General features: G+C 37.7%; 1 protein-coding gene across 14 annotated transcripts in view; it reads left to right on the forward strand.

Annotated features, from left to right (window-relative positions):
- Positions 1-12,171, forward strand: part of SULF2 (sulfatase 2) — a 162,600-nt gene that overhangs the window by 97,646 nt on the left and 52,783 nt on the right. For all 14 annotated transcript variants that reach the window (XR_005829991.1, XM_040609313.1, XM_040609314.1 and 11 more), the window contains one exon: positions 4,590-4,829. Coding sequence is in view for 13 of the 14 variants with exons in the window: in XM_040609313.1 (XP_040465247.1) it covers positions 4,590-4,829 (240 nt within the window). In the remaining variant the exon portion in view is untranslated. The remainder of the gene's footprint in view (positions 1-4,589; positions 4,830-12,171) is intronic.

Genomic DNA, 12,171 nt, shown 5'->3' on the forward strand with positions numbered 1-12,171 from the left:
TGTCTGCGGCATCACAGATGTCAGATTCTTCTCAAAGATGGTGAGAAAGCCTGCTATGTCCATAACCCCACCAAATACAAATGCAGTTCAAATTAGTAGGATCAGAAGATGATGTTGTTGTCATCACTTTTTTTTTTTAAATGGTTATTTGGATCACAAGTAAAGTAGTTTCAATAATGTATATCCAAAAGAACCAAAGTACATTATCTTGCAGTCTCAGAAGGTGGTCCTAAAAAATTTATCATCTTCTATTTTATGCTAGCCTGCTTGTTTCTGATGCAATTGTCTAAGTCCTTTGGGCAGTATATTTCTCTTTGATAATCTGATGCTTTCCAATTTCAAGCATAATAGGCATGTGTCCATACAAATTAGGGTCTAACTAAGGAAAATCCATTTGATGAAGCTGAGATTTGATATTCGTCATTTGCCACTAATGGCTTTGTGAGACCCAATATTTGTTTGAATTAATTTTTATTCTTGTCTGTTGTCTGGTGACTTGTCCAAGTTAATCAACATTGCCATTTGTGGGGATTGTGGTTAATGCATTTAAGGAAGATGGAAACAAGATGTGAATTACAAATAAAGCTAAGGAAAACTTGGAAGCAATGACAAGGTAGCAGAGAATGCTGTGCATAACTGTAAGATTTCATCTGTTTCTAAGAATATTGTGTAACTGATGCATGTTGTAGCTTTCATTGTTCTTTTGTGGCTACCTTTGAGACAAAAGGGAAGACAAGACAGTACAATCTCAAGTCCTCTTAACAGCCTTTCCTTTTTTAATTTTAGATAGATCTAACAACGTACCAGTAGCAGGTGGAGTTTACCAGAAAGAGAATGTTGTCCTTTCAGGAAAGGAGTACAGCTTTTCTATTATTTTTTTTCCCCTTTTTTTTCCCCCCTCCCCTTTTATTTTATAAATTTGCACTACTGTTAATCATGAGTTTCACTTGGGAAACCAAATCTCAGCCTTGTATTGAAAAAACAAAGAGACTGATGTGGGGCTGATGAAAAGGATGCAGAATCTCCAGGTCAAGGGAGAACGAGTGTATATTGTAACAGATACAAATAGGAGAAGACAAATGAGAACACTAAGAACTACTGAAATACACACTTGGTTGACTCTAATCAAAGCAGTTATACTGACAAGCAAAATATAAAGAAGAGGAATATACTGATGAGGAGAAAGAAGTAATTGGAAATAAAGAACTCCCCCCCCCCCCCCCCCCCCCCTTAGAGCCATTTAAGTACAGGTTAGTATAATGGTGATGTACTCAGCATCTCCATTTTTTTTTTAGGTTTACCTACCATATTACTATGGTTTTACAAACCAGCTTATTTCATTAACTTATAGCTGGAGAAAGATATGATTATTTAGAAGATACTTCAGCCATGTTAGAGAAATCTGAGTGAGAGGTGATTTGTATGTTCCTACGTCTTCCTCTGAAAATCTACGAAAAGTGGCACATAAGATAATTTTTCTTAGTTATCATATGTGGAGATTAGGGCCTTAAACCTTCGTTAAAATTCAGCGTGAGGAGAAAACAAGGAAATGAAGATGTGAAAAGGGTATCTAATGTGGTTCGAATAGGATAAAAATAAAAGGCTTTAGGGGATAGTTAATTAACATTGTGGGGTTCAGTTAACTTACCTGCATATGGACATCTCCTCTTAAATTGTACTTCAGAGTCGACTGAATGACTTAGGAGTTAATGCAAGTTCTTAACAGCTGAAGCTCCTGAAAACCCATGTAAACTATGGCCTCTGACAACAAGGCACAACTATTGGGAAAGTCAATATTATTTCATAAACAACTGGTATATTTTCTCCATTAATATTAGTGAAAACGTCAGCCTTATCCCTAAAGTGAACTGAGAAGACATACTAAGCAAAGTTAAGGATACCACACACATCTCAAGTGGAATTTCAACCTAGCTTTTGCATCACTTTGCTCAGCAAACAGCTTGAATGCATCAAATTGATTAAACTTTCATATTTTCACAGTAGTCCAACAGATTATTTTTTAATAGTGTAGAAATTTCACATTTAACTACTAAATTATTTTTATTTAGTATCGGTGGGTTTAGACAGGTAACAGAACATTTTCGAAATTAAATAGTGAAACTTCAAAGCATGACTTCCCTTGGTACATCCACTAATGAAACTCTAGAAGGTTTTCCAACTCCAGAGGTGATTTGGTGAGGTTCCAGTTGCTGATTAACACATAACTAATCTTCTGCTACGGAAAGACCAATTTCTACTTTTTCTCACAATTCTATGTTTGTATTGGAGGCAAGCTGAAGAAAATAAGTTTTGGTTGGCTGGTTTAATGCTGTTTAAAATATTTAAAGCTGGCCTATTTAAGACTGTACAGAAGAGAATGCTGGGTTTTTACCTTCCACTGATCTGTCACTCTGTATTAGTTCTCAAGCTGGGGAAGCGGATTAGATCATATGTTTTTGTATTAAAGACTGTTGATATATAGGACCTTGTCATTACAGCAGTTTTATTAAAGAAGGTTACTGTCCCCAAGGGGAGTCTTAACATGTACTGTTATTTGTGCACAGATGCCTCTGTCATTTAAAGGCATTGTTAAATTGTGTTTTAATATTGGGATGACAAAACATTCTTTCAGTCTGTCTATTTATGCTTGGGCTAGCTCATAAGACAGCACAGAGGAAACGGCCGCAGTTTTCAGGCTCACATAATGTATAATCGACTGATATAGTTGTTAACTGGTGGTGTTAGTGCCTTTGTAGTGCCTTTGAGCACTAACACCCATCCTACAGTTACAGAAACAAAAAATCTTGCTTTCTCCAGGAACTTCTTTTTGAATATGTAAAGTTTAGGAAGTTCTACAGGTGGAGTGCAATAACCTGTCTTGGTTCTTGTCACAAAATGGTATGACATAGATGTCATCTGACCTGAGAAATGCACAAACAAATTTTTTTTTTTTTTTTATATTCATTCCAATAAAATGATCTCAAGAAAACTAATACCATGGCAGTTTTTTAGGTGAAGTGACCTACAGTAGCAATTAGCCATCCTTCATGGTGCCAGAGAGTCAGATTTCATATGTGGCTTATGACCATTTTCCCTCTAGTTTTTGACTCCTGGTTATATCAATGTGCCCTGTATCAAACAGACTTACTGTTGCAATTTCATAATGAAATCCCTGCCTAAAGAGCTTAGAAGAAACCTAAATCCATTATTGACAGAAAAAACATACAGTTTGTGCCAGATGGTTGCAGGATGCATTGATTAAAGCTGAACTATTAACCCAACTCAACCTCGCGTAAGTTAGCCCCAACCCTTCTCCAGCATGAGCCCATACCTTCATCTCCGTGTTGTCTGTTGGCTTTCCCTGCTCATAACAAGAAGGGAGGGTTGGTGATGGAAAGGTTCACTCTCCTTTGCAAGCTCATGCTGATGACAGGTACTTTGGAAAATGGAAATTCTTCTTAGATCAAGTATAACTCATTCTGATGAGGGACACTAAAGTCGTCTTTTCTCCTGATCCTTGGTGTTTCTGCGTGCAGGAAGAACTTTGGTATGGATCCACATTTCTCTAGGTGTATGTCTATGGTAAAGACCCAGTCTTTGTCCAAGGCCTTTTATTAAATAGGAAACAGAACCGCCATTTGGCAGCAGTGGGGCTTTTAGTAATTGTTGGCAATAAGACTTTTGCTCCCGTTACCCCAATTCATCCAAGTCCCTGCCAATTAAACTTGCTTGTTTGTTTTTAAATGATGGTTATAAATTACACGGTGTTACCTGTCCCCAGTAGTCATCTAAAAATCTGATTCTGCAGAACCAAGTCCAAGAAAATCTAGAGAATTTTAGGTAACAGTTGTCAAAACGGATCAGGTGGGTAGATGGAACTCTGTGGGATTGTTATGGAAATTATTACGAGGGCTTTACTTTGTCTTTGGTTCAGTGCAAGTTACAGAAATCAATACCTGCTAATACCTCACATTAGGGAAAAGAACGTTTTATCTAGAGAACAACTCTAGCAGACCCTGCTTGAGCAGGGGGTTGGACTAAATAATTGTCCAAACTCAATGGTTCTGTGATAACAACCCTCAGCAGTTTGTGGAAGGCTGGCACAAAAGGCATCAGGCATCATCTGAAACCAGGGATTAAATAATGCCTCAGGAGTACGCGAACTTTGGTCAGGGTTGCTGCACAAAGTTAATTTCGCCCTCAGGCCACATTGTTTCAGCCTAATTCACACTGGTTCTTCCCTTTAACCTACTGGAACAGTACTAGTTGCTCCAGAAAGGCTGCACAGATGGTGCAGATCGTTACAGTGGTAAATCTTGAGCTTAGAGAGAAATAAAAAAGCATTATGATCTATGTCAACAGATTTGAGTCACATCTTGACTTAGGACATCATATTTGGTCCTTAAAACAATGGGAGAACTTCACTAGAGGGGGACAGAATAATCTCCTTGGATTTGGGTTCGCTATGAGATGACAGTGCCCTTACTACCTGCACTTCATTCTGGTCTCTGATGTAATATGTGAGCACTCTCTGTTAGCTCTTGTGACTGAAACAAAAAAATAATTTTGAGATGGTTTCCTTCTTCCAGGTTCTATGCAAGTGATGAATAAAACAAGGCGGATCATGGAACACGGAGGTGCTCATTTCATCAATGCCTTCGTGACAACACCCATGTGCTGCCCGTCTCGCTCCTCTATTCTTACGGGGAAGTACGTCCACAACCACAACACTTACACCAACAATGAGAACTGTTCTTCTCCGTCCTGGCAGGCTCAGCATGAAATACGTACGTTTGCAGTATACCTCAACAACACAGGATACAGGACAGGTAAGATCAAGGCTGGCTCCATCTGAAAGCTTCCTTGGAATTCTTGGTGCAGTCTCTAACACATAAAATATTTTAAATTGTTCTTGTAATGGGCTGCAGCAGTGCAGAATGCTAAAGCTCCAGTCTTGCGTGTAGGTTTAGCTTCCTTGCGCTTTTACTTGAGGAAATTTAAAAAAAAACAAACAACAGCTAAAAAAGCTATGACTTTTTCAGAAGCTGGGAAGGATAAAATAATGTGTGTGCTTGAACTGAAGGCATAGCGCATGAGGAATATGCCCTGCAATTGCCTGAAGTGCACAGAACAGACAAAAAAAATGCTATGGAAAGGAATTGGCGATTTGAATTTTTTGTAAAACAGGTACGTTATCAAACTGAGACTACAAGAGAAATGACTGCTCCTTTTGTGCTTGAGGCAGAGCTGTCAACTGGATTGGTTTCTCTAGACAATCCATTCCCAGAAAGGTGTTTTAAGTAACAACAGAGGAATCATTGGCAAGATCAAATGTACTCCTGAGAAACAAATCATCCTCTTTGCATGCAATGCTCCCTAGGAATAAATAACCTGTAGAAAGTATTTCAGAAAATATGTAGCACGTGTTTCACACCTCTTTCCATCTTTCATTCTCTGAACATGAGATTTAAGTCCTTGCCCGTTCCAGTGTTTTTGTTACTTTTCTTGCTAATGCCTTTTGTCATGATGAGAAACAGGCATAGACCTGGTTCTATTTGTGTTATTTATAATACATATTACAGCATTGTACTGTAGTTGTTATTGATAGTATAAGGGTTTTTTTCTCTGAATTTATAGTATTTGAGGCTTCCAGAAACTTGAGTAACTGTAATAAGATCATTATTTTCTTTTGAACTATTCACATGAGTTTTAAATGTTACTGCTGCAAAGTCTTGGTCTTAAAACAAATAGGTAATTTCCTTGTTTTGTTTTTCTAAAATAAAGACCTGTATTAATCTGGAAAGAAATAAATTAGGGGAAGTGCACATACCTTCTTTTTTGGTTGCTGTTTCCCTCCATTTATTATTCCTGGCACTAATGCCAATGAGCATATGAATACCATGCCAAGGTTAATGTTTTATTCTTCGTAGGTTATTTGTTTTGTGTTTATTGATGTTTTTCTATTGTAATAATTTTTATATTTAGTGACTATATTTCGAGCACCTGCAATTTGTACTGACTTGCATATAGCTATTGCAAGTGTCCTGGTATTCATGTTTTACATTTTTACATTAGCTTAATGTTTAAATTTACACCCGAGATTTTAGTAAATCTATATTACATTTTCAGTCTACCTCTCTTAATTTGCAAACTAAATTTATTAGAACACACTGAAATAGTACTTTTACAAGTACAAAGCAATCTTCAGGTGTAAATGAGATCTTCATTCATGTAGTTGTGTGATACATTATTACACAATTTTAAATGGAAATTGCCATCAATGGGGGCTGGTGTTCATTTCTGATCTCCAGTTAAAGTCATGAGTTATCCACTATGAAGGATGCCAGCAGTAAGAAAGTATTTTTTTATCTTTTTCGGTTTTTTTTTTCCTTTTCAAAGATCTGATAGGATTTACCTGCTTCAGAAACAGCAGGAGATTGTACTTCAGAACCTTGTTCACTCAGTTTCTCAAATTTCAAAAGTAACCTGCTAAGGAGAGTATTTTGGAGATTATGAATACCGTGTCTCTGAAACGGGGAGTCCTCCTTGAATGCGACTGCAGTGAGCAGAGGAAGATCTGGAAGCACAGTTCATTTTATAGGTGTTTTTGGGGGGCTGGTTTTTGGGTTTATTTTTTTGAGGTCTGTGTCATTACTGGTTTGCCAAGCAAACGTACAGCTTAGCTTCTTGATCCCTCTTTTTTCTGTTTTTTTTCTTATTTTTTGGTTTGAAGAGGAAAAACAGGCCATGGGGAGTAAAGCCTTTTGAGGCTTGCTTTTATATTTAAGTTCACAGCCTTGGAGTGAGAAAGCTATTATTTTGGAAGGGACTTTGGTTTTTCTTTTAATTCATAAGCCAGGCCTTCTCCCTGGGTTTTTCCCTTCTCTTTTCTCTTTTTTCTTTTCTCTTTAAACTTGAAGGAAGATAATGTACTGTCCTACTCCACTTAACCTTCCCTCTGGTTTTCTTTTCTGCCATTTGTTTCACATCTCCTTGCCCTCTTCTCTGTTCGCCGTCATCTCCCTGTGGGACGATTCTGCAAAAGGTGATTCTCCTGCAGAGCGCCCTTTCTGTGTGTAGTATTCTCCCTGTGGCAGTGGCATTTGTGGTTTGGATCCATACGGCTCTCGTGCTGTTGCTGATGCCTTTGGGAAGTGTGCGGGTGGTATGCAGGCAGGAGGGAGCAGTGCAGTGCAGGTTTCTCTTGCACGAGCTGCTAGGAAAAATAGGAGACGAGATGGAAAAGGTGTGACGTCCCTATCATTGTTTCTCAGTTTCAGCTGTGGTTGTCAGGTTTATATTTTTCAACTTGGGCACTTCAGAAAGTTTGACCAACTTTGTTAGGCACTGGACTTGGCAGAGTAGAGATGAAAGAAAGGGGCTGAACTGGGGGGAAGTTTTGTCTCTGGCTTTAACCGTCAGGCTTTCAACCGTGATGCACAGGGCTCACTGTCCCTTTCTGGGGGGATCAATTCAAATCAATACCATGACAATGCAAAAGATGGGCTTTCCTTCTGCACTGGAAGCCGTAGAAGCAGTAGGTGCTACAGGTACGTCTTCCTCTGCGTTAATCGTGAATAGCGACTGGAAGGCTGTGTTCTCATTACAGAGCTGCCAGGCAGCCAGCTCCCAGTCTCAGTATAGTAAGCAACTGGTCCAGTTTTGAAGAGCTTCTCACATCATTGTTCTACTACATACTGTGGGAAATTAGGCAAGAAAGACAATTTATGTAAACAAACCAAGTCAATTGATGAATTAATCTTTAGAAAAGTTAGTGTAAGCAATGTCTGAATCATTACTAACTTAAAATAGTAGATGCTAGTACTCATCTTGGAGCAGGAGATGATTAGAATGCAAAAGAAACAAAGAGATCCTGTGACAAACATTTCTGAATGTCAGGGAATTTCTCTGCCAAAGGTTCCTGTGTAAACATTTACAGAAAAAAGGTTCTGTTTTCCATGAACATACACATCTCTTTCTGTGAGACAGCTTTTAAAATGCACAATGCATTGCTGCATGCTTGGGTCCTGCAGCAACAAATACCAAGATGTTTTATGGGAATACAGATTTAAACTTTCCCTTAGACATTACTTAATGAGAAAAGCTTCTCTTTTCCATTTGCCTGGCTGGCTGAATGATTAGGTCTTAAAATTGGTGACTGATTCCAGAATATTTTGTCAGCCTTATCTGCAGTCAGGAAATGAAAAGACATGTTTATCTTATTAAATTCAACAGAATTAGGTATGGTGGGCCAAATGCAGCCTGGCAGAAGGACACTTTTGCTTCAGTGAATCTTCTGAGAGAGTTCTGTTAGTTTATGTTAGGGCTTAATGGGGCTCAGTATGCAGCAAATGCAGTTCACATTTTGGCTAACTTACCCCCCTTGTTCCTGTTGAGCAGTACCCTATAGCATAGCACAGCTAACCCTCTTCAGTTAAATGAACCTATTAACAAAGGAAAAAGCTGCTATTTGTATGGTAATATATCCATATCCCACTCTGATGGTTAGTCCATACTTGAATTATGCAGAGAATTAATAAATGTCATTTTGCACCGGTCGTGTGTTTTGAACCTAGAGAAAAGTCATTGTGGGAGGTCCATCTCTGCCATTATAAAAATTTTCTTGGGAATAAAAGTAATAATCATTCTTAGCACTTTCACGGGGCTTTACAGTAATTAACTAATGAATTCATTAAAATTCAGTGACAATCTTCCATTTCCTCCCATTAATTTTAGACTAAGAAGATACAGTGGCTGACTGCATTCAAATAATTATTTTTCCACTTCACTGTCTGAGCCTTTGACATTTTAAAGTGATTTTAACATTGAATTGTAAGGAAGAGGAGAGAGGCTATTGGTAAATGTTTATTAAAGGAGGAATGAACCTGAAAAATATGTGACCAGATTTTAATATCTAAATACACGCCAGGAGAAGAATTCTTAGATTACCAGTTCCCTGCTGTAGAGTTTGCTGTCCACAGTAGTTGATGGTTGCTATTTTTTATTACAGAAATACTTAAAAACTTAACTGAAGTTGATCTCTGTGTATAATTGTTTTGTAGGGAATAATTGGTGACCTAAAGAGTCAAAGGGTAGACAGAATAGCGAAGTACTTTCTACAAAGTCGCATGCAGGTGAAGAGCAACATTAAGAAGAGGTACAAGTTTTGATTCACACTGCAGTGTCCTAGCCAGTATGCCATGCTGTACTACTTCTCTGTCATGCTACGTGCATATAAAGAAAACAGATTATCCAAGTCAGAGTAACATGCTATATGCAGGGCTTTTGTAAAAAAGAGAAAAAAGAAAAAAAAAAGGGGAAAAAAAAAAAAAAGGGGGAAAAAAAAAAAAAAGGAGAAAAAATATGTTTACCCATAGTAAACATCTAATAAAAAAAGAGAGCTTTTGTAGCTGATGAAGAAATGAAGGCCACTTTTAAAAATAATAACCAAGTGATTTAAGAGTCAGACAATTTTTAGAAGTGATTCGCACGAGTAGGCACTGTAGTGTTACGATATTCCCCTCCAAGACATCTAGGTCACTTTTCAAAACTGGGTATCAGGTTTCTGAATTATTTATCTTGAAGGTAAATGAGTTTCCTTGGATCTTTTGCTCTATATAGAAATACTATCTTAGCAAGGTCTGTCAGGTTATATCCATTAGATGGTTTGACACCATTGGACTTGAAAATGGTGTGGAAGAAAGATTCAGCACAGTAGCTGTATCACGATAGCTGTTGTTGTAGAAGGAATCTGTGCTGGAAAGGACTTAAGAAGAGTCCAGATGTATAGCCCAAATCCACTGACTCTGCCCGTGCTACTACTTCTGGCAGGCTTGGTCCATGGCAGTGAATTACTGAGCTGGAATATCCTGCAAATATTCTGAAGAATGACATTTTCAAACAAAAGACAGTTGTGGATTTCCTGCTTTGTGTGTGTGAAAGACTTTTGGTTTGGTTGTTTTGTTTTTTCTTTTTTCTTCCTCCCCTGCCCCCTGGCTCTAATCCCTCTCCGCCCCCCCACCCCCACCCCCCCCCCCCCCCCCCCCCCCCACCCCACCCCCGGCTCTAACTTCAATTCTATGTCATAAGTTGGTTTCAAGTCAGACATGCATGTATCTTTTCCTTATGTTTCTTTGAATTGAGTTCTAAGCATCGATAACTTCACTTTAACCATAATGTAGAATTTAAAATGAGCACACAGTAAGCAGAGCTGTGGTCTCCTGAGGATTAGGTAGAGGTTGTAAAGTGAAATTCATCTATACAGCTACTGTTTCATCACCTGTCTTGTGCATGTAGTTTTACGTTATTTAATGCACGTTTTAACTGTCCTGAAGAGAGGCATATATACACTTCTGTGAGTAACTCCTGGAGTAAAATCCACAAGATAGCCCACAATCCAATGAAACTTTCCCAGGAGTCTGAGATGAAGGCGTCCACAACTACAGAAATAATCCAATGTCTGCGGTTCCCTTATTTTCAGTCGTATCTTGTTTCTTTCTTACCTTCTCTTATTTCTTCCCCTAAATCCATCAGTTTTCAACATAAAATGTTGTATATTTTGAGAAACACCTCATCTTTTTCGTTCCCCCACTATAATGTACTCTTTTGATAGGTTGCCGTTTCTAGCATTTGAAGTGTAATGGCTTTGTCATACTGATTTATCATTTCAAGCAAGAAGTAATTCATAGCTTGAAATGTCTTCAGAAATAGGATCTCTATTTCATAGCATTCAAACCAGCTAAAACCTAAACAGAGTATTTGCACATTATGAAAATAATTTTTAAATCTTTGTTGGTTTAGGTCTTTTAGGATAGCAGTACTTACAAAGTAAAAGAACTATTGGCTTGTTAAGTTTTTCATCTTCCAGTGCCATTTGTGTTCAATATTAGGTAACTTATCAGTCAAAAATGAGAAGAGGTTCCCTCCTCCTTACTCCAATTTAAGATCTTTTGTTTTATCCAGCTAGCAATTTAAGTTCTTATAATATTTTCTGGCGTTCCCTTTTTCTTTGCTTTTCTGTAATGCTGGGGTTTTTTCGCTGAAGTCTTTCAAAATGATCAAATTGAATTTAGTAATGTAATTTATTGAATACAGTTTTCTTAAGTTGTCTTTCCTATATGCCTGAAGGTGTGAGTGTTCGGTGTGGCCCACATGGTTATATACTTGCATTGTACACCAGTGATACACCATTTAGTGGCCACTGGAAAAGCTTAGTGATATGGAAGTTCCAAGATAGAACAATAAGCTGTATTCCATCTTTTAGTAAAGTACATAGGAGAACGGTGATGATTTCAAAGCCTTACCAGTGCCTACAATGTAAACTTTGCAGATAGATTCTAATTCCAGTTTTTGGAAGTTGAATTTCAATTTCTTTGAATTTGAACATCCTCATGTCTTTTTGTATGTTTTAGTACTGCCCTGACACCTTTGTCTCGTCTTCCAAATTAGAGATAATAGCACTTCCCATTCTTGTGTATATGTTATGCATGGGAGGACTATATATGTTTATGAGATGGATGCATTTCAGGGCTGTAAGGGGTGACTGGTTACTTACCAGAAAAAAAGTGTGGGGTTTTTTTGTTTGTTTGTTTGTTTTTGTTGGTGGTTTGTTTTGTTTTTTTCTGTCAAAAGTAAAAGGTAAACGTACATACAATAAACTACTGTAGAACGTAGATTACTTCTCTTTCAGTGAATATCTTGTTGAAATGAATTTGGTGGTTATATTGAACCAGGATTGGACTTTTCTTCTAATGGGATTCAGTAAGACTTTATTGTTTTTATTTATGAACTAATTCTTTTAGTAGTGTTCTTCCAAGTTTATTGCTAGGTGGAAAAAAACAGCTTTGTTAAAATGTAGCAAATATATCTTCTTGCACAGCATATCTCACTAGCTCCCTGAAACTTGGCAATCGGCTTTTCTTCAAATCCTATAGAAAAAATGGCTCTAAATGAAATTCTTTTGGAATTGGCCCAGATAGCATGGTGCAGACTTTGCATTTTATTTTAGTAGAGATTCAGCATTAAGCTAGATAAACTTTTGCTTAACTGTTTGTTATTAAAAAAGATCTGACAATCCACTGTTGGGGAGGTCTTTGATTCTTATGTGTGTGTGGAGGAGGAAATGTTGCATGTGATGAGAGGAGGATAAATCTGGAGTTTAAGATTCTTTTG

The sequence above is a fragment of the Falco naumanni genome, chromosome 10 (genome assembly GCF_017639655.2).
Source record: "Falco naumanni isolate bFalNau1 chromosome 10, bFalNau1.pat, whole genome shotgun sequence".
In the NCBI taxonomy this organism is placed as follows: domain Eukaryota; kingdom Metazoa; phylum Chordata; class Aves; order Falconiformes; family Falconidae; genus Falco; species Falco naumanni.